Source organism: Artemia franciscana, chromosome 4 (genome assembly GCF_032884065.1).
Source record: "Artemia franciscana chromosome 4, ASM3288406v1, whole genome shotgun sequence".
Classification (NCBI taxonomy): domain Eukaryota; kingdom Metazoa; phylum Arthropoda; class Branchiopoda; order Anostraca; family Artemiidae; genus Artemia; species Artemia franciscana.
In genome coordinates this window covers 32644983-32672253 of record NC_088866.1, presented here as the reverse complement: position 1 = coordinate 32672253, position 27271 = coordinate 32644983, and the positions used below count along the sequence as shown (strand labels likewise).

The following is a 27271-nucleotide window of genomic DNA, read 5'->3' as shown; positions in this document are numbered from 1 at the left end:
CTCTCTTTGAAATACAAAATAAAGTTTATCTGAAGAGCCTGTGTTTAAATGGGTGGTAGGTGTAATGTTTAATTTAGGAACGGTGGGGTCTAGAATATGTTTTTCACTTTCTAGCTTTTATTTCTTAAAAATTTTACAAATCTAATATTTAGTCGATATTTAATATATAATAATGGATTTATCTCACACCCGGAAAGAGTCTAATTGTCTTTTTTTCTTTCTTTTTTGTCAGAACTAAGTTATTTGGTTTTGATGAAATTATGTTCATGGAATTCACGAATATAATTATGCTGTAAATTCTAGTGGAACTTTTTCCAGAAGTTTTTCTTTAACTATGCAGTAAGTGAAGAAACCTTCTGTGTTTTGCATTGAAAACTATATGTTAATCAAGGCTTACTGCAGACTAAATTGAAAGTACACTAACTAAATAAAGGATACCCCTGGACTGTGATTCTAGAATTGACAACTGTATACATAAGCGGAGTGTTTGCACAAGTTTTCTTGATATATTTTATAGAAACCGTAACGTTATTTAAGGGTGACTTCAGCGTGGATACAAAGTACCCTCACTAAATAAAGTACACTTCAGGACTGAAAAGCCTGGAATTGAGGACTATAAATATAAGCAGTGCTTTTTGCACAAATTTTCTTGATGCTATGCAATAAATGAGCAAACCTGATGCGTAACATAGAAAACATAATGTTATTGAATGGAGATACTTAATAAAAAAAATTCTATCCGTAATTGTCTGCAAATGTTCAAAAATATGCTCGATAATATACTTCTCATGACATGTGTATGTATTTTTGTTTGAACCCTTAAGAGGTAGGAGGTAAAACCTATATTTACTAGCCTATTCAATAAAAACTCATTTTGGACTTTAAAGCTTCATAGCCTAAGTTAAAATTAAATCTTCTGATAAGGCTTGTATTGTACGTCTAAGGAAATCAAAAACTAACGAGTTGATAAAGATAATTAATAAGTTAAAGTAATTAAAACAGCCAGTTAATAGTTAGAATAGTGAATACACAGTTATAAAGGGCTAAAAAAAATGTACGGTTTCTGTGATGGAAGTAAATGGCAAAATGGATCTATTAAACGCTCAAAATTATTGCTTGTGGCTTATAAAAAAACCTGTCTACATCACTGACTCAAACAAACTGACTTGGATTTTCTATATTTACAAAATTCTGAAAAAAGCGCTTTACTGAAAACTGAGATTGCTCAAGTTTTAAGTTCATATTGGGGTTCGGACTATGTTCACTTTTCAAATGATTTTTTTTTCAGTGGAGATATCTGTTTATTTCTAGTTTTTAGTTTGATTTAGATTGTAACATTGACAATGTGTCATTAGAATATAACTGGAACATATTAGTGTTGGAGGCTTTTCCAATTATGTTTACACCATTTCTACTTTCCACATCTGTACAGCAGGCCTGAGGCTGAAATAGAGAAAGAATGTAAACCAGTCATAAATTTCAGTTTTATTTATTGACATATATGGCATCAGTGTGACTCTGTACACTCTTCACTCATTCCAGTGTATTTAAGAAGAAGAAGAAAGCCCCTGAGAAGGGATATTTAGTGTCTTTATGCTCATATCCCATTGCACGAACACTAAATATGATTTGTAAATAAGAGTGAAGATTTAAGTTTTTTTATAGTTTTAGTCATTTAGATGATAAAATTGACAAAGTTTCATTAGAATATGCTTAGAACAAACTAGTCTAAAAAAGCTTTTCCAATTATGTTCTTATCATTTCTGCTTCTCACGTCTATAGAATAGATTTGAGGTTGAAATGAAGAAGAACATAAACTAGTCATAAATTTCGGATTCTTTTATTGATATGTTTGACACCAGTGTAACACTCGTTTCTCTCTTCACTCATTCCAGTATGTCAAGAAGAAGAAGAAGAAAGTTCCTGAGAAGGAATATTTAGTGTCTTTAAGCATGTATCTTATTACACGACCTTTCTTTCTGTCTAACATACAGATGTTTCTTTCAAAAAAGCATATTTGTTTCTTTCAAAAGCAAGATGTTTCTTTCTTGCCATAAATCAACAAGTTGATTTAGGGCAAAAACTAAGAAAGAACATATGAAATGAAGAAAGAACATAAACCAGTCGTAAATCTCGGCTTTTTTTTTATAAACATGCTACATTTGTGTGACTGAATATGCTCGTCACTCATTCCGCTTTGTCTTTGAATAAGAAATCCCCCAAGAAGGAATATTTAGTCTTTATGCACCTACCCTTTTGTAAGACCATTTAATTGTCTTATCATAAAATATTTCTTCTGAATAAGAATCCTACGTTTTTGGCTGCAAGTTAAGACCAAATTAATAAGCTGATAGGAGTTTTTTTCGTCAGCTGGTGCTGAAATATGGCTCTATTCGATTAAATGATTATAAGATTACTAGTTGGTGGTAACACCTGGTTGGTGGGGCGCTTCGCGCCCCCCCAAGCCCCCCCGCGCGCGTAAGTCGTTACGCGCCATATTAGTTACGCGCCATTGTAGTTGTGTCCCTGTGTCCCACCTGTGAATATAGATAGATTTATATATGTGTTTCAAACTACGTAAAAATTGCGAATATACAACATTCTTGGCTGTTGATTTCGTGGACGTCTATATTTTTGGGTGCGAGAATCGCTCTTTCACTTAGCCATTTATTATTTTTATAATTTTTTAGAATATTCGGAAATACTTTTTCAATCAATTCATTTTTGGACGTCACTAAATTACAGAAATCAGCAGCGACGCAATTGCCAACGCTATATCATTTTTTGATCGAATTGATGCCAGAATCAGTTTTATCACAAACGTTTTACCAGTACCTCCTGGCGCATCCAAAAAGAAAATTTCTCCAACGTTGTTATCGACACAATGCGTTATCGTATCATAAATGTCTTTTTGTTCCGACGTTAACTTGGAAATGTTATTTTGTACATACGACAATAGATCACTCGTACTGTAACTTTGTTCACGATCCAATTCTACACATGTCGAAACAGCAGCGATACGGTTAGGTGAAGGCATTCTCAAATCCTGAAGAGGTTTGTTTGCCATACGTACGCACAAATCTTCTATAACAACTAAAGTGTAGTTATAAATTTCTGATGTAAAATCAAAAGTCATATCTGACGTCTCTAACTGTTTTCGATGGAGTATATCTTCGGACATTTTTGACTTATATTTTTCCCATAACTCTGTAGGAGCTGATGGAGAGCAAGTTGTTAAAATGATGCCAAACAATGCACGAATTTGACTTGGGGTTGACGTTTCGCACGCGTCATTGATGCAGTTATCCCAGTGTTGGTCATTCTCCAATAAATTCAGAGCTTGGCATGCACTACGGTAAGTGTCATGTATAGTACCATTTACAGTCCTCAAATACTCAAAGGATGTCGGACCGGGTACATTCACCAAAAGCAGGCGTAGAAAGAAGCATTCATGTTGATTGGGGTGAACGGTGTAGAGTCTTCCTATCGTGGTATCTTTGAAGATGGTAGGTTGGCCGCCAAACAGCTTCATTACTGCTTATGTATCTTCCAGCCTGATATTGTATGATTTCATCGAAATCTTTGATTTCGGGCTGCAAGCCAAAAACTGCCATGTCACTGCCTTTGTTGACGTATTTACATATGTATTTGATTGCCTTTACGGAGTTACAGTATTCAACGTTTATGTGTGCATTAAATGTTTTTGATAATAATGGGGAATATGGAACAACCCACTGGTTATCTACTTCGATGGTGGTACCGTTACGCTTCTTTATTATTGCTGTTTTACCGCCATCTTCAGTAGATCTTCTTCTATATTGTGGGTAACCATCATTGCCAGTAATTGTGTTTGATACTAAAAGTCGAGGATATTGCTTTGTGCACCTTCCTTTGGCCATGCATGGTGAATTTTCGTTCAGTGCACCGCAAGGTCCATGTATCATATTTTTTACAATAATATCATGTAACCCCTTATCGACATTTTTATCAGGTCTTTCAGCGGAAATCACATCATCAATTTCGTTCGAAGTAATTTTTTTATGTAGCCAGATTAGTATATGTGCGTGTGGCAAACCTCGTTTTTGCCATTCCACAGAGTACATCCAGCATCGCACTGACCCAAACACTTTAAGTTTTACAATGTAGTTTATCAGTGATTTCAACTTTTGCCGGAAGACACGGGCCGTAATGTCATGCCTATGAACCGCCAATTGTCCTTGAAGTAAAAGCTACAGTATCTCCTCCCAAGATTGATTACATGTAAATGTAATAAATAAATCTGGACGACCATAGAGACGAACATACGCAATAGCATCTTGAGCATATTCATGCATATGACGGGGACTGCCAGCATATGACGAAGGTAAAATTGTTAATCTTCCAACGTTTGTGGTATTACCGTCATTTATAACTGCATCTCGCAAATGAATGTATTGTTCAGAGCGGAGCTTGGTCTGATTCAGGCGGATATATAGCAAACGTTCTGATTCAATTTTAGCATACATATCAACGACGAATTGGTGAAACAATTCACGGCATTTTAAAATATAATTTTCTTCATCCTGCCGAATCATTAGTCTATAGGAATAATAATGCATTGCACTGCATTTCTTATTCATTTCTTTGTTAGTGGCTGGATTCATCAATTTAATATTAAAGTGATAGCCGTCGGCTCCATCCCAAAAAATGATAGGATATTGTAGGGCATCGTAGCATCGATGAGTTTCAGCAATTCTTAACAACTGAGCGTTTCGCTTATGAAGAATAATATCTTGAGGTAAAAACTGATCACCGACCATAACGATTGCCACTTCGTCGATAGTTGGAGCATTGTATCTACGCACATGTTGGCCAGGAGGCGTTTTGTCAGCGGAAATAACAATTTTATGCGTATCAGTAGGCATCAAATCGATGGCTGTTTTGAACAGACGCACTAAATTATTATTTTCGTGGAAAAGATGTTGCAATTGGGAAACGATTGTCCTTTCAACGTTGGAAGAAATTTCGCAACGTGCATTCAATTCAGAATTTCTATCACTGATGAAGTACAATTGTAAAAATTTATGATTCTCGCCTGAGAATGGTAGAAGGGACCCTGCTCTATGATAAATTTGCCCTTTTACTTTGAAAGTAGACATAAATTGATCTGGATTTTCGATTTGGGCTCCAAACGACGTCATTTGGAAACATGAGTTGTATTTTCTGATTTTTGACAAAAAACGCTTAGATTCTGACGTAGTTCCAGTAAGGAAAGTCTTCAATGGCTCTGGTGGTGCAGCCAATAGAGGAAGTTTAACTTTTCCTGAGGCGCAACACATTCCCATTGTTTCACCATTGAATTTCAAGGCCTTGCAATAGGGACAAATTTTAGACATTGTCCCGATTTGAACACATCTACTCAAGCTATAATCATCGACTGGGTTGTACCGGAATGCCAGGCGATAACTTTCAGGTTGCTCTGATTCCTCGGCACGCTTTCTTTTCTTACTTTCTCTATCAGCAGCAAGCCTGATTTCTTGCTGTTCTTGTGATTCCTCGGCACGCTTTCTTTTCTTACTTTCTCTATCAGCAGCAAGCCTGATTTCTTGCTGTTCTTGTAATTCCTCGGCACGCCTTCTTTTTTCACTTTCTCTTTTAGCAGCAAGTCTGCTTCCGCGTTGCTCTGGTAGTTCCTCGGCACGCTTTCTGTTCTTTCTTTCTCTATCAGCCTCAAGCCTGTTTCCTTGCTGTTCTTTTGATTCCTCGGCACGCTTTCTGTTCTTTCTTTCTCTATCAGCCTCAAGCCTGTTTCCTTGCTATTCTTTTGATTCCTCGGCACGCCTTCTTTTTCACTTCCTCTTTTAGCAGCAAGTCTGCTTTCGCGTTGCTCTGGTAGTTCCTCGGCACGCTTTCTTTTCTGACTTTCTCTATCAGCAGCAAGTTTTTTGGCATAGACTCTTTGAGCATCTTCATCGGCTTTTGCCATGGTAAGTTCATCAGTCATTGTAAACTTAAACATTAATAGATTTCTACGTGAACGTATGTCTTAAATATCTTGAATGACGTCACCGTCAAAGCAAAAATGACGACAACTAATTTCATGACGTCAGTCAACACAGAAACATGACGTCACCTGATCCACAGACAGACAACTTATTTTATTTATATATATAGATTGATCCTAAACGAAATCCGTGATCATAAACTAAAGTCGTATGTTGTATTTTCATAATTTTGTTTTTGAGTTAGATTGAAGATTGTAAGCATATGCTGTAACATATCTTTTAGAATCAAATATACATAAACAAATACAGAATAAATAATATTATAGACATTACTTTAATTAAGTATCTGGGCAGAAGTTATAATTATCAGAACTAGTCTTTTTTAGCCTTACACGCTATAATGTTCAAAAATGCTACTTGAAACTTTTTGCAAGCAAGCAAAAGCAAACTTTCGCATGCAAACCGATTAGGGTTCGCGTAGCGCAGGTGCCGATCTCCTGATTCTCAGCCCTCGGCTAAGGATAGAAATTTCAATGTAACTGTTGAAATTGGTTTTCTAACATTTTTGAGCATTTGCCTCTGCCGATCACATGTGCTACGCAGAATGCTTGCTGTCCCTTTCCTCCCCTCATAAATGGATTTATAGCATTAAGTTTTGTAAAATATCTTTTTATATCAATGGACTGTTTTGAGTCTCGTTTGACTCAGTTATTTTGTCGCTGAAATGATAAAAATTAACATTTATGACCAGACCAATGCCATGATGGTTCCTGCTTAACAGGGCTGATTTTATTTAGTTGTTTTGAGTGTTCAGTTTATTTTAAATAATTGTACTTAATGATGGTTTCTTTTACGCAGGATCTAAAGAAATCTGTTAGACGGAACCTAAATAAGCTGACGCCTGAAAATTATGATAAAATTTCCAAGAACATTTTGCATATGGAGGTTGACACAGAGGAAAGATTAAGTGCTTTAGTTCAAATCTTCTTTGACAAGGTAAATATTTTAAGATGGAATGAATGAAGATTTTTTTTTCTTTGTGATTTGTATGAAGTTAAAATATGTCGGAATTATTTGTGTATTGAGTCAAGCATTTTCCCTCAGATGTTATACCTTACTGTCTACTTTCGAAGTTATTCAACGACAGAAAAAGCAGAGGCAATCACAATGTGAGCATAAACTCAACCAAAATAAAAATTAAATCTACTTAGTCCCTTCTACTTCCTAAGTCTACTACTTCCTAAGTCCCTTCACTCCGACAAGAAATATTTTTTACAACATGTTTTTCAAATACATTTCCTTGTTTTACACAAGGAATTTTTTTTCCCTAGCACCCCGATTTCAGCTTATTCCTAGAAAGAGGCAAGGGTCTAACCTCTGCGGTTTTTACGGAAAGTGTGGACCTTAGGCTGGATTGATAAATAAGACTTTGCATTTTGGAAAGCTTCGTACAACTCTTGCCTGGGGCCAAAAATCTATTGTTTCTACCCGTTTTTGTTCGTGATTTCACTGAGTTTATCATTAAGTTTTTTTGCATTTGAGATTGCGGTAGAAAAATGGTATCCGATATGCCTCTTAAACTTTAAAAGTTCTGTCATTGCTGAAGAAATTAGAGTTTATCCTTTACTACTTTCTACATGATGACGTTAGAAACTTGACCTTCGGTAAAAAAGTCAACTTTTGAACTAAGACAGATAGCTTTTTTTCGATGAGCTGATCAAAGTATATGTCATCCATTTTTTGCTAGAAAAATTCTTTCATGAGATATATTAGTTTGAAAGTTTAAAGGGGTACACATTTTCAGTAATAAGTACACATTGAAACCAAAAATAGGCCGATACTAATTGTGAAAGATATAGGAGAGTTTTAAGCATCAGTCGGCTGTTAGCTCATAATCATCTTCAACAATGAAGGGTTTGCAACTTTTGCTAGTTGGTGTACCTACTATTTGTTTCTGGTGTATATGATGGTAAGACGAATTTGGTTCCAGTGGTAAGTTTGTAACTTTCGCTAGTTGCAATGAGGGATTTGAAACTTTTGCGAGTTGGTATATCTAGTATTTATTTTAAGATTCTTACAGAATAACAACTTCAGCGTTTAATCCAAGCAAGGAAAAAAACAAAAGTGTTGCTCTCGCAACACTTTGCGCTCGGCAAAGCTGAACAAATGTTGCCGCAACACCTCACATTGCCCATACAACATAGATCTAGCATTGTCTTGGAATTCATGCCTTTCCTGAAATCTGTAAGCCCAGGGCGTTCCTTCATTCCTATATCTACTCACTTCCTCCAATGAGTTTCTACTCCTTTTGTCATTGTTCCCACGTACAATCACAAGGGTCTCAATTTGGCATAATAGTCCTACAAAGACCCATCAAACACTTCGTGGTAACGAACTGTAGTAAGGAGCGACCCAGCTCAATAGTAACCGAAACTCTAAAAAATGGAATTTTGATACCAATAGTTACATCAAAAGTGTCGCATTTTAATGTTGATTTTAAATATATTAGTTTCATCAAGGTCAGCTATATTCATCAAAAGCTACGAGCCTGAGAAAATTTACCTAATTTAGAAATAGGGGGAACCACCCCCCTAAAAGTCATACAATCTTAACGAAAATCACACCATCAGACTCAGTGTTTCAGAGAATCTTATTGTAGAAGTTTCAAGCTCCCATCTACAAAAATGCGGAATTTTGCATTTTTTGCCAGAAAACAGATCACAGATGCGTGTTTATTTGTTTTTTTTTTGTTTTTTTTCCCAGGGGTGGTTGTATCGACTCAGTGGTCCTAGAATGTCGTGAGAGGGCTCATTTTAACGGAAATTAAAAAGTTCTTGTGCCCTTTTTAAGTGACCAAAAAAATTGGAGGGCCCCTAGGCCCCCTCCCACGCTCATTTTTCCCCAAAGGTACCGGATCAAAATTCTGAGATAGCCATTTTACTCACCATATTCGTAAAAGTTAATAACTATGTCTGTAGGGACGACTTACTCCTCCGCAGTCTCCGTGGGAGGGGCTGCAAGTTACAAACTTTACAAACTTTGACCTGTGTTTACATGTAGTAATGGTTACTGGGAAGTATACAGACGTTTTCAGGGGGATTTTTTTGGTTTAGGGGGGAGAGTTGAGCGGGGGGTTACGTGGGAGGATATTTCCATGGAGAAACTTGTCATGGGGGAAGAGAATTTCAATGAAGGGGGCGCAGGATTTTCTAGCATTATTTGAAAAAAACAATGAAAAAATAAATATGAAAAGTTTTTCTACTGAAAGTAAGGAGCAGCATTAAAAATTAAAAAGAGCAGAAATTATTACGCATGTGAGGGGTTTACCTCTTCGTTATACCTCACTCTTTACGCTAAAGTATTTTTAGTAATTTCAACTATTTATTCTACGGCCTTTGTGATTCAGAGGCCATTCTTAAGGAATTGGGACAAAATTTAAGCTTTAGTGTAAAGAGCGAGGTATCGACGAGGGATGAACCCTCTAATATACGCAATAAAATCATACGAATATAGAAGTTTGTTACGTAAGTTAATTCGTAAGTTACGTATATTTTTACCAATGAAAACGCTTGTAAAAAATTAAAAGTTCTAGTTGCTGTTTTAAGTAATCAAAAAATTGGAGGGCAACTAGGCCTTCTCCTTCGCTCATTTTTCTCAAAATCTTCCGATTAATTGCAATTAATTAATATGAAAATTTCGTTTTAATTATTTATGTGCAGAGAGCCAAGATCAAAACATGCATTAATTCAAAAACTTCCAGAAATTAAATAAAAAAAAAGTTTTCTTAAATGAGAGTAAGGAGCAACATTAAAACTTAAAACGAACAGAAATTACTCCGTATATGAAAGGGGCTTTTCCTCCTCAACGCCCCGCTCATTACGCTCAAGTTTCTTACTGCTTTAAAAATAGAGTTAAGAGAAAGAGTCAAACTTTAGCGTAAAGAACGGGGCGTTGAGGAGGAAAAGCCCGTTTCATATACGGAATAATTTCTGTTCGTTTTAAGTTTTAATGTTGCTCCTTACTTTCATTTAAAAAAACTTGTTTTTTTATTTAATTATTAAAAGGACGACTGAAAAATAAATATAGCTGACAGTTTTTTCGTTTGCTCTTCTCATTTTAGCTATTTCTTTTTTATATGTAACTCTTGAGCAGGTGACTCCAAAAGTCTATTGAGTGATTATAAAGACTTCTAATTAGATTTTATACCGAACTTAATTCCTTTTTTAATGTTCCTTAAAAAAATATTTATATTTATTATTTTGCGATATGGTCATCCGTTTAATTAATGACTAATGAATGCATTTTGATTCTGATAATTTTAATTTTGGTGTTTTTTTTGTTTTGTTTTTGTTGTTATTTATACTTTTTGTATGCCCTGTTTTATTTATTTACCCGAGATACGACTTCGGCCCTTCGGGGCTTGTGATAGTAGTTTCTTGAAAGAAACATCTCATCCTCCCTAAAGTGAAAAGAAAGGCTAGGAAAATTTGTCTCGCTTATAATATTATTGAGTTTAATAAATAAAATATATTAATTCCGTTACAGCAAGTAATATAATTTTGCTGGGCTTGCAGAAACCGTATTTCTTCTTGTTTTATCCATGTTATACATTATTTAAACATTTTGCATATTTGTAAAGACGTACACAAATCGTTTTATCTAGGCCGTTGGTGATCCAATTTATGCTCCAATTTGCTCAAATATTTATGCTCAAATTTACGCTGAACTGTGTAAATTGATGTTTGAGAAAGAAGTACCCTCGGCTAGTGGAACTGGGAAAGTCAGTTTCCGAAAACTTTTGCTCGACAGATGTCAGCAGACTTTCGAAAAGGAGAAAAAGGACGAAGAAGAAATTGTATCTAAACAGAAAGCCTTAGAAGAAGCCGATACAGAAGAGAAAAAGAAAGAATTACAAATGGAATTGAACGAGAGGATAGCAAAAACAAAACGTATTATGTTAGGGAATATCAGGTAAATTATCAAATAACTTCTTGACCTGAAAACTACTTTATATATTTATATACTTATTATAAACTACATATTTAGTATAATGTAAACTATTCCTTTGTTTACTTAATGTGAAGAATTGCTGTGAATTCAAGTGCAATGCTCATTACAGTTATGATTTGAGATTCAGCTCCTGGAAAATAACACGTTTATTTGTAAAAAAGGTGTTACTCTTTACGTGTTAAAATTAATACATTTTGTGGAGGGGGAGGGGGTAAGGATGAGGTATATCAAAAATGCTATAGCTTCAGGAAATATAGGATATTATGATTAAGGTCTTAGCCAATTAAGTGATGTCAGGATTTTCAGACCTTGAGCCACGCTCCTTCTTCTGTGCACGTGTCTGTTCTTAGTAATGGTCTGTGGTTTCTCTTGTAAAAACTAAACAATTTTTCAAAGCAAACGGTTATTGAGTTAAATACAAAATGAAGCGAATACCACTGGATAATTTACATTTAGAATAGAGTAGTGTGTGGTGTATTTGCCTCCTTATCTCAGCACTAGGAATTGTACTATTCAAACTTGGAATTGTAGTATTCAAACTTGGAATCATTGAGTTTGTGCGCCTTAGAACGTTCGGGTTTATGCCGCACAATGCGTTCATGCGCCACAATCCTGATACACTTAATGGATCGCATTAATCGAAAAGTGTTATATCCTGGATTCAGAGGTGGGGTTATATCCTGGGGGTCTTAGAGCCAAGAATCCTTTTAGAAATCTCTATTTTGCATATCATTTCTTATGTTTTCAATAACTCATAAATTCAATATTGCATCTTTTTGCTTTTAGTTCAACTATTTAGTCTTGATTGAAAGACTCTTATGGCGTTTATAAGATTTGAGATGAAGCGAATAACACTGGATAATTTACATTTAGAATAGAGTGGTGTGTGGTGTAATTGCCTCCTTAGCTCAGTACTAGGAATTGTAGTATTAAACATGGAATTATTGAGTTTTTGCGCCTTAGAACGTTCGGGTTTACGCGCCACAATGTTGATACACTCTTAATGAATCACCAAAATGTTGAAGTTACATTGTGACTATATAATCTCTAAAAAGGCTTTAAAACCCGTATTTTCTATAGAAAGATTATCAATTGTATAGATGACAGGTTGTTTCTAAAGAAAATAAAGAAAAACTATTTAAAACCAGGGTCATTCACAGGGAGGGGGTTGCTACCACCCCCTCCAATTCCTAAATATTCTTGAATGACGGGAACTTTTATGTTTAATTTTATATTTAAATTATTGAATAGATTGTGTTTTTTGGTTACCCCCTTGAACGTTATTTATTATCGCCCTCCCCCGTTAACAAAACAAAGTATGCGTACGTGACTGCGCAAAATTCGTTGTACCATTTGAAGTTGCCATACTTGTAGTATTAGAAATTAAACTATCACCTTCAAGCTGTTGTCTTGAGAAGTTACTACCCTAAAGATGACTTTCTTGTGCCGGGATGCTTTGGCTGGAATCTTGTTCAACGTGATAACTGACTTCTGGGTGAAGCTTTTGTGAAGATAGCTGGTACAAGCAAGGTTGCAACGGGTTCCTCTCACCCCGTAACTCCGATAGGGATTATGGTGGAAATTTCTGTTGGGGCATAACATTTACTTATGTCTTTCCTCAGGAAAAAAGATATACTCGATTATATATCTGTTGGTGGAAGTTAATAATGGTAGGACGGGGCCAGAGAACCAAGGTTTTTCCAGTGCAAAGTAATCACCAGTTTTAATTCTTGCTCTTACACTTTCAACAAGTGTAAAAAAAATAAATAAAAACAACGAAAATACCGCTGGTTAATCTCCACCAATGCGTATTCAGTGCTCAAAAAAAGGAAGAAAAAACAAGATATATACAAAATAAAAATTGACCCTTTAAGGTTCTCAGTTTTTGTTTCATATAAACTTCTTTCCTTCCTTCTTTGAGCTCTCTACTTTGTCAAAATACCTTCATTGTTTTTTTTTTTTTTTTTTTTTTTTTTTTTTTTTTTTTTTTTTTTTTTTTTTTTTTTTTTTTTTTTTTTTTTTTTTTTTTTTTTAGCTGCAAATCACCCTCGTTCAAGAATCTTTTGAGTTTTCCTTTCCTTTTATTTCTTTAATCAAAAGTTTCCTCTTAAATCAAGGTTTTTTGAGGGGAAAGACGAGGGAGATGCAAATTAGAAAGTAAAAAACGAACCAAGATTGTTGGTTTTGTTTTATTTATACTCTCTTTCTGAAAATCATACTCTTTTGATTTCTTATTTATTTTAGTTTTTTCATATTTTACGTTTTTGTTGAACGTCGTGTATAAACAGTGTGGTCTTAGAATGTATTTTTAGTCTGATTACCAAGTAAAATTTAAAAGGTTCTGTTGTTGTTTCCTTAATCCTGCTAAGAAATCGTTTTAAGGATCTTTTAGGGTTTCTTTTCCTTTGTTTCCTTAGTCAGGAAATCAAAATTTAAGGATATGTCCTTACCTTAATCGGAATTTTCATTTCCATAATTTCCTTAAGCTTCTTTGCTCAATCAGCTGTTCTAAGAAAAAAAAAGAAGAAAAAAAAAGAGATAGACACTTTTTTAAAGTTTGGTAGTCCTTTAGCTCCTGTCTATAGAAAGTATTTTTAATATAATTTTTTTCCCAGATTCATCGGTGAATTATTCAAATTACGGATGCTGACAATTAAAATTATGAATTTTTGTATTTCGAAACTCCTTAAATCTCGTGATGAGGAGCAGCTGGAATGTCTCTGCAAATTAATTTCCACAATTGGTAAAACTTATGAAGAAGAATATGATGCCAAAGTAAGTTCACCATTATTTATGCGAGATAACTCACTCATTAAATTTATTTATTGTTTTCTTCTAAATATATAAATGTAATGGCAGATTTACTCCCTCCCTCAAAAAGAGAACATAAAAGGTGCAATGGTTTTATTTTGAAAACCAACTTTACCAGCAAACATTGCTAAATTTGCATTTCTCTATTTTTGATTTTGTTTTATTTAAATAAGAACAAACAAAAAACAAAAATATAAAATTCTTACTCAAATACTAGGAACTACAAACTTTGTTGACAAGAAAAAATTAAGCTAATGCAAAATACTGATATAAAAACGAGAAAATCCATGACAAATTGAAAAAATCGCTCAAGGAATTAAGTATTTTTTTTTCTAAGAAGGTTCCCTATAAAATATGGTTGAACATTAAAGAAATTTATTGAAAATTATTTTTTTAAAGTCAAGTATTTGACAATAATAACAATAAAATGTGTTTTATAGCCATTACGTAAGTTTGGAGAGACTAGAAGAAATTGATTTAATAAAACCTATTTATTTAACAGAATTCAACTCTTTAGATTAGTAAATAGTTTAATAGGTATTGATTTTATTTTCCTGGAAAGCCTATTATATTTAATACAATTCTTTTGTTACTTACTAATGTATTTATTTAAGTAGTACTCTCCTGTCTAAAGATGACCAGTTCTAGTTTTGTCGTTTCAGTGTATTTTAATCACATTTTTTTACTTCCTTTTCGTTGATTGAGTTAGCTATTATACTTTTATCTGTTTTCTCGTGCATTGCCTGAAAAATATCAAATAATAGTTCGGATGTTAAGTTAACAAACTTTAAAAAAAACTCATTAACTTCTAAAAAATAAATGTGGAAGGTCGCTTTTTGGACTCGACTCACTGTCCATAGAGTGTGTGTCAATGGAGGGACTGTACTCATATTTTTGGTTGACTGAAACTTGGTCGATCTTGTGTTCTAGAGGAGTGGTTCTGAAATTTACTTAGACACTGTATCCCTTTTCACCCACAGAAAATTTAGGTGCCCCCTATCAGTTACCGGTACTAAGTAAACTATAGCTAAATATAAATAGCATTGCCCGTCCTAAAGTTAAAGGGCTGTTCAATTTGCCTTGGTTTTTTTAGGGGGGTGAGGTTGACCGTGTACCCCATAATAATTTTGCGTTCCCCCAAGAGCTACGTGTACCTCAGTTGAGAACCATTGCTCTAGAGAATAAAAGATTTACTGCATTTAATACCAAAATTGAACTTCTTTTCTATACAAGTTTCCAGACAAGGCGAGTGTTTGCCTTTTTTGTCAAAGTAAAGCGTAGCACTTATTAGTTACTCTCAGCTACTTATCAGCCGTTTGTAGTGATATATTATAAAATATTTTCATGCTATGTCCATCCATGCAGAGGTGGGGTTATATCCTGGGTGTCTTAGAGCCAAGAACCCTTTTTGATGTCTCTATTTCACATTCAGTTTCTTATATTTTCAGTAACTCATAAATTCCATATTGTGTCTTATTGCGTTCAGTTCAACTATTTATAGTCTTGATTGAAAGATTCTGATGGCTTTTATAAGATTTGAGATTTTTAGATTAGTGTTTTTTGTGTCTTATCTTTTATGTGGTGCAAATTTGTTTGTATATTAATCAGGTTTTTTTTTTTTTTTTTTTTTTTTTTTTTTTTTTTTTTTTTTTTTTTTTTTTTTTTTTTGTGGCACGTATTTTTTTCTAAGAAGTACAGTTATTCTGGGAAACTAAGGGATGTGGTTTCACTTTGACACCAAAGGTTTGAATGTTTTGTTCATTTTTTTTGTCTAATCATGTCGTTTGCATTAAGTTTACAAAACTGTGTCACCTCCTCCGTAAATTTATTTGATTTTGTTCTATTTAATTTTTTCTTATTTTCTTTTCTTAGCGTTTTTGTCTAAGCTTCTTTTTTCAATTAGCTGTGGTTTACAATAATTAAAGAATAACATGTTTTTTTTTAATTTTAATCAACCGATTGCATCCAACAAATTTTTATTTTGTCTAATCCCTATAATACCTAGATCCCTTGATTGTCTGAAAGCACTATGGATATTTTGACTTATAATTCATAATTTCTAAATTCTGAAACAGTTAATTTCACGCAAATTTATTTCTGTTTTATAGGGTTTTTCTCTTTTATTTCATTTCTTTTGATTTTTGTAATTTCTAACTTCGTTACCTTTCATATGTCTGTGGCTCAAAATGATTAAAGAATATGGCTTTTTCATATTTAAAATTATTACATTTGAATAATTCTATTTAGGCTAATGCCTGAAATTCCTTTCATTCTAGCGGTTTTACCTCTACTATTACTTGTCTGGTGCTGTAGTGTCACTTAATACTGATATGGTTCTTTTTTCAAAAAGTGAGACAAAAATAAGAATGAGGTTTTTTATGTCATATATATTTGTTCTTTGATCCCCTTGGTATTTCTGAAAAACATGTTTTGACCAAAATGCATCTAAAGAGTGAGGGAATTAAACAATGAAATATGGTCTGTGCTTTATTTTGGCTAACAGTCTTTGCGTAGAAAGAGAGAAACTTGGGAGAGTTTATTTTCAATCTTAGGATCAAGATTTTTAACGAAATGGAAATAATGAATAGAATAGTACTTTATTATCAAGCAAATTCTCACAATATAAAAACTGCAGAACTTGTTGCCTTCAGTCAGCAAGCCTACATTGTATACAAGAAAACAACAACATAGGTACATAAGTGAAATATTAAAACATTGCCTACAGCAATGAACCAAACTGGCCTGTCAAATAAAATGAGTACAATGAATACAATAAATAAAAATTAGTACTTAAGTACCCAAACAGAAGTACATAAGTAAAATGTGGGTAAAATAAGTAAAAGTAATTAATATAAGAAAAATGAATGAAAATGACCGAATATGTAAAAACACAAGTATATTATAAAAAACATACAGCGATGAATCCAACTGGCCTGTCAAATAAAAATGAAACAAAAAGAACTAACACATTAACAATACAAATGACACATTAACGTGATGTATTACAAATTTCATTTACTTATGATTTCAGCAAACGCTGGCACAAAGCTCTTTCTGTTGTGCTTAACTTTTGCATTAATAAGATTTAAAACTGGGATTTTTTGTACTTTTGATCGGCGTAAACGGGGCTTTGGAGGGCAATAAGGGACTGGGAGTATACATTGAAAGCATGGGTTACAACGCAGATTATTTCCGAAATTGGTACAAAGAGTAACACGCCGGGTTGCCAAGGTAGAGGGGCGAAATTCCTTGAGGAGGAGAATGTAAGGCACTTTGCCCTGACCGTAAATAATTCTCAGAGCCCTCTTCTGGATAATTTCTAGCCTATCGGACTCATCCATCGTAAGACCAAAATACCACACCGGGCAAGCATACTCAAGCTTTGGACGGATAAAATATATATAAAGGCGGATGATCAATGGCGCCATTTCAAAAAAACCTTAAGGGGGGGCAAACATCGATTTTGGGCCCCATTCAGCCTTAAAATTTAATTTTCGAAGATGCTTTTAGGTAACGTAATACCTTTGGGGTTCGCATTTTGCAGCTTGTTTAGGGACCAAAAACAGTACCAAAATGGAATATTTGTTGTATAAATCAGAAACTTACGTACAGCTACTTCAGCAATGGATATCTCCTTTACGTCATTTTTTTGAAGTCGTCGACAAGCTTTTCAAAATAGAGCTCCTTCACTGCAGCTTTCTCGGAGAATATAAGCAGCAAATGTAAAAGTTGCTCGTTTTCCATCATTGTCTGGAGTTAGTCCTTGACAAACGTCAACACAGAGAAAAAACGTTCATTTGAGCACGTTGTGAGTGGGAGTGTGAGGACTACCCTGACAACCTCATGAAGCTCAAAATAAGCTTCTTTCAATCTTCCCAGGCTTTCAAAGACATCTAAAGTGTTTGCCGGTTTCTGTGGGAGCTGTGACAAAAATGCACGAGCTATTAAAGCTTGACACTTCAGCTGCATAGCATCGATTCCCGCCTGATCAAAGTGTTTCGCGATCACAAGAAGTAAATCCGAGGCCACAAAATCTTTGGATATGGGGTTAAGGCAACGTTTGGCTTCTAGCTCTGGCAGCTGGATAGAAAAACACTCTTCAAACTCATATAAAACTCTATCCAAAACCTCGTAGAACTCTCTCCGCATTTTGTCTTCCACTGTTGTGCTTTCGGAGTCAATGTTGTGCTTCTCAACTCTTGTTGTCGTCTAGTAGTCTCATAGTTTTCCGGATACCTTCTGAACTCATTTTGATTTAGCTGGTATGTCTGAAGAGAGACCACTTGTTTCCGACAGACCAGCTCCAATATTAATGACCATCTCTTTAGACTTTCTGTATGAGACACGAAAATACTCGTCATTTACGCATTTTCCTCAGTTCGTTCTTTGTTGGACTGATTAAAGTGCAAGCTTCTGAGATGACCAAATCTACTGCCTGTAGTCGTTCAGAAGGAGGGTTTATCACTGCAAGAACTTCGTGAATGAAATGAAAACTGAATATGAAGGGAGACAACTCTAGCTGGTTCTTAAGGCCCGTAGCTTCTGCCGCTGCCTCCCTCTCAGAAGATTCTTGAATTACTGAAAGAACTGCGAGTATGCAGTCATATCTAACCAAGATCTTAGCCACTGATCTATACCAGTAAGACCAACGTGTCACTACTGTCCTTTCGAGGGTTAGCACAGGCACATTGGCAGTTTTCTGGGCTTTGAAGAACGACTGGTATCGAGTGTTGCTGTTGGAGACGAAAATGTAAACTGTTTGCACAACTGAACATACTGATGAACTTCTTTGCATTTGCTGCATACAATCGCCAATGACAATATTAAGTATATGGGAATGACAGTGTGTGTGCACCAATTGTGGTGCTTATTTCTAGACACGGGCCTGTACTCCTTAAAAGTGTCCACTCATTATACAGGCCCTGTCATAGAACTGTCCAACACACTTTGACCAGTCAAGGCCAATATCCTTTATTCTGTTGTACATGAAGTCGGCCAAACTCTCAGCGTCAACCTTGCTCATATGGTAGTAACCTATAGCCCTTTTTTTGATTTTCAGGTCATGAACATAGCACACTAAGATCGCGAGTTGTTCTTTTTTTTAAAGGTCTTTTATCTCATCAGCAAGACTGGCAAAATATTTTGCTTCTCTGACTTCTTTGGTGATATAACTTTTTATTTAATTTCCTATGACCTCATTGTAGTCATTTTGGCACTCGTGTGACATGTAATTGCCATAGGCCTTACGAGAGTTTTTCATCAAGTCCGGGTTGATTTCTGTTAAAAGACGTACTGTCTTTACGAAATTCCCTTGATCGGCACTAGAGTCCCCTTCATCATAGCCATGAAACGCAATACCTTGCCGTCGAAGTAATGCTGTAGGTTTTAATAGAGTTTTTACGGACTGCCTATTCTCTAATATTTCCTTTTCGTGTTCTTTGGAGAAGCATGACGCAACAGATTCGGCTGCTTCCATCTTAATAGCTTTAAACTAAGTCAAAGAAATGGTATATGCCTTGTGTTGGTCGCTGCTTTCGTGATGCCGTATCATTTCAGAAATGCCTTTCCACTTTCTAAATCCTACGTAAATAAATGTTCTAGCTCCATACCTTGCACCTGATCTTATCGAAGATCCACTGAAATGTCGGCAATTGAAACAGAACACTGAGTCCTGTTCTATCGAATATTCGAGCCATGGGTATGCTAAGAAGTATGAGCTGTTAAATTTTGTTTGCGATTCTCGATGGTGTTGGCGGGATAGTCAGTCAAAACTGGTTGGCAGAGGTTATTATCCGGATTCACGGACAAATCGGTAGTGATCGTTCTGGAAGTCATTTCCCCCGTTTGTGGTTCCCGTATGGGAATATAATCGAGCTTCGTCCCCGTAGAGACACCTGGAAAGTAGTCACAAAGGATAAAACTGGTGCCAAATCTATTATGTCACGCATAACCGGGAATAACCCTGAAGTCGAGCCTAAACTCCAATGCCCCTCCTTTTTCGGTATTATCCGTTATGTTCCTGAAGACCTGAACAAAAATAGCCAATGTGACCTGATTGCCAACTGTTTGAAAGCAACTCAAATCCGAAACACCCGTTCGTTCAAGCTTCTTTTTGAGTCAAAAGAGGACTTCGAGTCTTCTATTTGCTTTCTGCCCATCATAGGATACGAAAAACTCCCCGTTAGTATATTTCAACGCTTGCCACCCCAATGCTTCTCTTGCCAGTCATATGGTCATTTTGCGTCTGCGTGCTCAGGTACCCGAAAATGTTCCAGGTGTGGGGAGGCTAGCCACTCCACAACCAAAGATAATCCTTGTACCAAGGCACTTAAGTGTGCTCTTTGCAACTCCTCCGACCACCCATGTTACAGTTTTAAATGTCCTGTCGATCAGTTTCTTCTAAAGAATTCTAATGCCTGAAGAAACCTTAAAAATTGTATCGTGGAATATCAATGGGGAAGTTCTACCGAAACATCACCTACTGTCTGAACTTTGCTTGCTGTTTGACATGGTTGGTCTCAAGGAACACTTCTTATCAAGCGATAGTCGTCAACTGTTGGAGTTCACGTCTTCTCATAATCTGTTGTTCCACCATGCTAAGTCCACTCGTGGTAGGCCTTCAGGTGGTTTGTCCCTGATGATACGGAAAGAGCTACTTGGTAATCTAGTTACTAAGTCTGACAGTTTCCTTGCGGATAAAGTTTCGAATGTGGTCATATTCGTAGTTTGTTTTCCTACTAACTACCGTAATGATATATCTGAGAGGAAGTTCTCTCTCGCATGTACATCTATTGCCAAGCTAGTATCAAAATATGAAGATATTTTTGGGTTACTTAAAAAGGGAACTAGAACTTTTAATTTTTTACGAACATTTTCATTAGTAAAAAATATACGTAACTTATGAATTAACTTACTTAACGAACATCTATACTCGTATGTTTTTATTACATATTTGACTATATATATATGACATATATGACATATATATATATATATATATATATATATATATATATATATATATATATATATATATATATATATATATATATATATATATATATATATATATATATATATATATATATATATATATATATATATATACACTAGCTGTTGGGGTGGCGCTGTGTCCCTATGTCCCACCTGTGAATATATATATATATATATATATATATATATATATATATATATATATATATATATATATATATATATATATATATATATATATATATATGTTTTTAACTACGTAAAACTTGCGAATGGTGATTGCTAATCGACCATTCCCTGAGTCGCCATCGTCATTTATATATCCCCCTGTGCACCCCGGCGTCCCCTTTGTAGTTATGTCCCTGTGTCCCGGTCGTCGTCATTTATACTCCCTGTGTCCCGGTGCTTTGTTGATTGCTAATCGAACATTCCTTTTGTCCCGGTCGCTTTCTCTTTGAGTGTCGTCATTTATTTAGATTGTCAGGTTTACCGACTCTTGAACATGCAACATATAATTGTCCATGGGAAAAACAATCCATATTCAGATCTATACCTCATGATTCTAATGATTGCCCTTGAGCTTTATTGATGGTGATTGCTAATTGAACATTCCCTGTGTCCCGGTCGTCATTTATATTCCCAGTATCCCGGTCGTCATTTGTGTCCCAGTATTCCCCTTTTAGTTTTTTTTATTGGTTTTGACCTTTTTTTAGGTTTTTTAGTTTTTTTCTTTTTTCTTTTTAGTTTTTTTTGAAGTTTTTATCTTTTTAGTTTTTTTATTTTATTTATATTTTTTTAGTTTTCTTTTTCTCCTTTATTTTTCAGTTTTTTTCCTTTTTTTAGTTTTTTAGATGAAAATTTTTTTTAGTTTTTTTCCTTTTTTTCTTTTTAGTTTTTTATTGGTTTTTACCTTTTTTTTAGCTTTTTTAGTTTTTTTCGTTTTTTTTCTTTTTACTTTTTTTTAGTTTTTATCTTTATTTTTTTTTATTTTTATTCTTAATTTTATTAGTTTTCTTTTTCTCTTCTATTTTTCAGTTTTTTCCTTTTTTTCTTTTTAGTTTTTTATTGGTTTTTACCTTTTTTTTAGCTTTTTTAGTTTTTTTTCGTTTTTTCTTTTTACTTTTTTTTAGTTTTTATCTTTTTTATTTTTTTTATTTTATTCTTAATTTTATTAGTTTTCTTTTCTCTTCTATTTTTCAGTTTTTTCCTTTTTTTTAAGTTTTTTTTTTTAGTTTTTAGTTTTTTTAGTTTTTTTTTCCTTTTTTTCTTTTTAGTTTTTTATTGGTTTTTACCTTTTTTTTTAGCTTTTTTAGTTTTTTTTCGTTTTTTCTTTTTACTTTTTTTTTTCGTTTTTATCTTTTTTATTTTTTTTATTTTATTCTTAATTTTATTAGTTTTCTTTTTCTCTTCTATTTTTCAGTTTTTTCCTTTCTTTAAGTTTTTTTTTTAGTTTTTAGTTTTTTTAGTTTTTTAGTTTTTTTATTTTTTTTATCAGTTTTTAGTTTTTTTTGTAGTTTTTGCCTTTTTTTAGTTTTTTCAGTTTTTTTTTAGTTTTTAGTTTTTTACCTTTTTTAGCCTAACCAGGATTTGAACCTGGGACCTTCATTCTCCGTTCTGACACCCTCTCTCACCGAGTGACTACTCCAGCATGTTCATTTTGGTGTTTTAAATTGTATATTATTAACCAAATTAATGTGTTTTACAATATACTAAGCATCGTCAAAGCAAAAATGACGACAACTAATTTCATGACGTCAGCCGACACAGAAACATGACGTCACCTGATCCACAGATCCACAGACAGACAACTTATTTTTATATATATATATATATATATATATATATATATATATATATATATATATATATATATATATATATATATATATATATATATATATATATATATATATATATATATATATATATATATATATATATATATATATATATATATATATAATTATATATATATATATATATATATATATATATATATATATATATATACATATATATATGTATATATATATATATATATATATATATATATATATATATATATATATATATGTATATATATATATATATATATATATATATATATATATATATATATATATATATATATATACTAGCTGTTGGGGTGGCGCTTCGCGCCACCCCAACACCTAGTTGGTGGGGGCGCTTCGCGCCCCCCCCAAGCCCCCCCGCGCGCGTAAGTCGTTACGCGCCATAATAGTTACGCGCCATTGTAGTTGTGTCCCTATGTCCCACCTGTGAATATAGATATATATATATATATATGGTTTTAACTACGTAAAACTTGCGAATATACAACATTCTTTGCTGTCCCATTGTCTTTGCATATAAATAGATTGTCAGGTTTACCGACTCTTGAACATGCAACATATAATGGTCCATGGGAAAACAATCTGTATTCAGATCTATACCTCATGATTCTAATGATTGCCCTTGAGCTTTGTTGATGGTGATTGCTAATCGACCATTCCCTGTCCCGGTGTCCCGGTCGTCATTTACATCCCCCTGTTTCCCCCGGTGTCCCCGTTGTAGTTGTGTCCCTGTGTCCCGGTCGTCATTTATATTCCCTGTGTCCCGGGTCCCGGTCATCATTTGTATCCCGGTGTCCCGGTCTGTATATACATTCGTTTTTTAGTTTTGTTTTTCTCCTTTATTTTTTTCCTTTTTTTTTCTTTTTTAGTTTATTTAGATTTTTAGATTTTTTAGTTTTTTTATTAGTTTTTAGTTTTTTTTTCTTTTTAGTTTTTTTGTAGTTTTTACCTTCTTTTTAGTTTTGTTAATTTTTTTTTTTACTTGTGTCCTGGTCGTCATTTATACTCCCTGTGTCCCGGTGCTTTGTTGATTGCTAATCGAACATTCCTTTTGTCCTGGTCGCTTTCTCTTTGAGTGTCGTCATTTATTAGTTTTTTCCTTTTTTTTTTAGTTTTTTATTGGTTTTTACCTTTATTTTAGCTTATTTTTCAGTTTTTTCCTTTTTTTTATTTTTTTTTTATTTTTTATTTTTTTTAGTTTTTTACCTTTTTTTAGTTTTTTTAGTTTTTTTAGTTTTTTAGCTTTTTTACTTTTTTTATTAGTTTTTAGTTTTTTTTTTGTAGTTTTTGCCTTTTTTTAGTTTTTTCAGTTTTTTTTTTAGTTTTTTATTGGTTTTTACCTTTATAGTTTTTTTAGTTTTTTAGCTTTTTTATTTTTTTTATTAGTTTTTAGTTTTTTTTGTAGTTTTTGCCTTTTTTTAGTTTTTTCAGTTTTGACGTCACCTAATCCAGTTTTTTCAGGTGACGTCACCTGACACATCCATCCACACATCCACAGACAGACAGACAACTTATTTTTATATATATAGATATATATATATATATATATATATATATATATATATATATATATATATATATATATATATATATGTATATATATATATATATATATATATATATATATATATGCCTAAGTTGTCTCCTGTATGGTGACTTTAACTGTGAACTGTCTGACCCTGAAAACAATATATCTCAGATCTTACTCCATGCTTGTCCAAGTCTCACCAATGTTGGAAATGATCGCGATTTTACGTACATCCATCAATCTGGCTCCGTGTATCAGTTGGACTATTTCTATTGTTCTTCTATGATTAAACCCACCTCTAATACTACGGTTCTTCTTGATTACTCCATATCCGACCACATACCGATCTGTAATTCTTTTCAAATAAAGATCTTGCCGCAAACTTCACCCACAAATTCCCCACCTAAATGGTTGTCCAGCCTCAACTGGGAAGCTGCTAACATCAATTCCTACCAGAGTTCATGTGACTACATGCTGTCGAACTGTTCTGAGATTACGCATGCTATCCATACAGCTGAGAAAACTGCAGTTCATGTCCGCAAAATTCGCCAAGGCACGGAAGTGCGTAACTGGCGGAATAATCCTAATCTCCTGGCCGCTTGTGATTCATCAAAATTCTGGCTACAATTTTGAACAGATTGTGGAACGCCGAGCTCCGGGGTAGTCAGTGCTGTTCGTATTTACACGACACGTAAATTTTCCAAAGCCATCGCACAGCATAAGGCTAATGAAATTGCCCGTACCCGCGAGATTGTCGATAATTCACCTCCTGCTTTATTGCGTCTTCGAGCTAAGAACAAATCTTCCAATAGCCCACCCTGCATGCCAGAAAAAGACTGGTGCGACTACTTCAGATACCAATTTTCAGCCCCTAATTCCTACCTATACAACACCTTTTGCCCGGCCCTCGATAAGGAGCTTCAGTTTGCAGTTAAGGATATTGGTGTCCTGGTCACTCCGTCCTTAATGCGTTCCAAAATTGTACAGTTAAAAAAAAAAGAAATCTAAGAGCATCGATGGTATATCTGGTACCCATTTAAGCTTTGCCAGCAATCTGCTCCTAGAGCACCATTCTCTGCTATTTCAAATGATTTTCGTTACTGGCATCGTTCCTGACAGCTTTGGTGTTGGATTGGTCCATCCTATTCTCAAAAAAGGAACCAGCTGACCAGTGCGCTTAATATCGTCCGATCACTGTTTCAACTACTTTTTGTAAGCTATTTGAATCCCTTATTTTGGATGAAATTGTACTTCGATGCACTACTCTGGACAACCAATTCGGGTTCAAAAAGCTCTCAGGACGGGAACACGTTCACAGCGTTCTTGCAAATCTTCTTATTGATGCAGATAAAAATAGTGATCTTCTCGTCTTTGGAGTGCTTGATGCTAGTAGAGCCTTTAATTCTGGCATCCATTGCCATATCCTGCTCAAAGCCTTTCAGCGAGGTGTTTCCTCTTGCATCATTTCCCCTGTTGACAGTATGTACAAAACGCTCTCGGCTGTCATCCTGATCCCCTCTCTATCCGGCACTTTTCCTTCTCAAGAAATGCTGAGTGTCAAGAAAGGCGTACGTCAAGGTGGCAAAACTTCACCGTCACTGTTTAATAACGCTATCATCAAAGCACAACAAGTAATAAAGCCGTCGTATTCGCTGCTGAACTTCGCTGAAGACATTCTTCATGTTTCTCGTTCGATATCTTTATTTCAACAAAATTAAGACTCACTTGCAGCGGCATACAAGCAGATCGGACTTTCCTTCAACGAATCTAAAACAGAACTTCTTTTCTTCAATGGTTCAAAAAATGAGCTATCAATTAACCTCTCCGTTGAAATTGGCGACACTCTGATTAAGCCTTGTGAATCCCTTACCTATCTAGGCCTTCCTATTTCTTCTACATTGAAGGACACACACTCAGCACTGATAAACCACCTCTGTTCCCGTCTACGAGCGTCTTACGGATTACTTGTTGCCAATAAGTATCATTTCAACCGTCCTCTCTTTGCCCGGCTATACAATGCTTTTACTACTTTTGGAAAATATTCACAGCTACCGAAAAGAAAGCCATTTGCAGCGCATTCTAAAGATATGCTAAGTTTCTCCTGCGTCTCCCTTTGTGGCACAGCAATGGCGACATTTCTAGGAAATATAAGGTCACCAACCCTTCCATGGCCATAGAGAAGTATCTCCAAATTCAGTACCAGTATTTTAAGAGCCAACCACCCTGGACTAATGTTATTTTATAATATTTGTAGTGGAAGTGTATTTAAATTTTTGTGCTTTTTCTTTTTCATTTTGTTTCTTTTTCTTTTATATACTCCGTTTTTGACGGGTAATAAATTAATAATAATAATAATAATATTTCACAGCAGAAATGCGATAAAATAAGAGAATAAAGTAGAGCAAGTACAAACAAACAAAGAATTATGTGGATGAGATTGGGGCCCTCCCGACTTCAGGGGTAGCCATGGCTCCCTGCCTTCCCCAAATGGTGCCACTGCGGAGGATATGTGCTTTTGGGCATGAAAAACTTGCAAATAGCTAAAGGAGAGACAGAGATTTACTAGCCTGTTTAACAATAGAGCAAATATGGGCCTCCCATTTCAAATTGCTAGTCAGTGTGACCCCGAAGAGTTTAGTTTTTGTTGTAATTATTTCATTTGGTATTGGGGTAATAAATGATGGCTTAGATTTAAGAAAACAAAAGGTCATAATACGAGTTTTGTGGGGGTTCACTTTCATTTTTGACTGGGCTGCTTCACTTGCAACGTCTTCGAGAATTTTCACTTCACTGCTCTTAATATTTCTTCTGCACTTTTCGAGCAACGACATGTCATCCGGAAACTTCCATTTATCGGCTCATTCATTAGCACGATTGGTAATCATAACCAAAAATAGTAAAGGACCTAAGAGCGTGCCCTGCAGAACTCCCTAAGAAATAGGGAGTGATTCTCATTATTAACAAATTGACTTCTATTTGACAGAAAAGATGCAATAATATTGACTAGAAAAAGGGATACAGTAAATTCACTCAGCAATTTTTCAACTAAACCATCATGACTAAATTGATTTAAATCCTTTTGGAGGTCAATA

General features: G+C 34.5%; 1 protein-coding gene across 1 annotated transcript in view; it reads left to right on the top strand.

The window, feature by feature from the left end:
* LOC136026312 (eukaryotic translation initiation factor 4 gamma 3-like) overlaps positions 1 to 27271 on the top strand; it is a 131084-nt gene that overhangs the window by 83610 nt on the left and 20203 nt on the right. The window contains exons 12-14 of the mRNA XM_065702733.1: positions 6843 to 6980; positions 10648 to 10955; positions 13610 to 13769. Of these exons, the coding sequence (XP_065558805.1) occupies positions 6843 to 6980; positions 10648 to 10955; positions 13610 to 13769 (606 nt within the window). The remainder of the gene's footprint in view (positions 1 to 6842; positions 6981 to 10647; positions 10956 to 13609; positions 13770 to 27271) is intronic.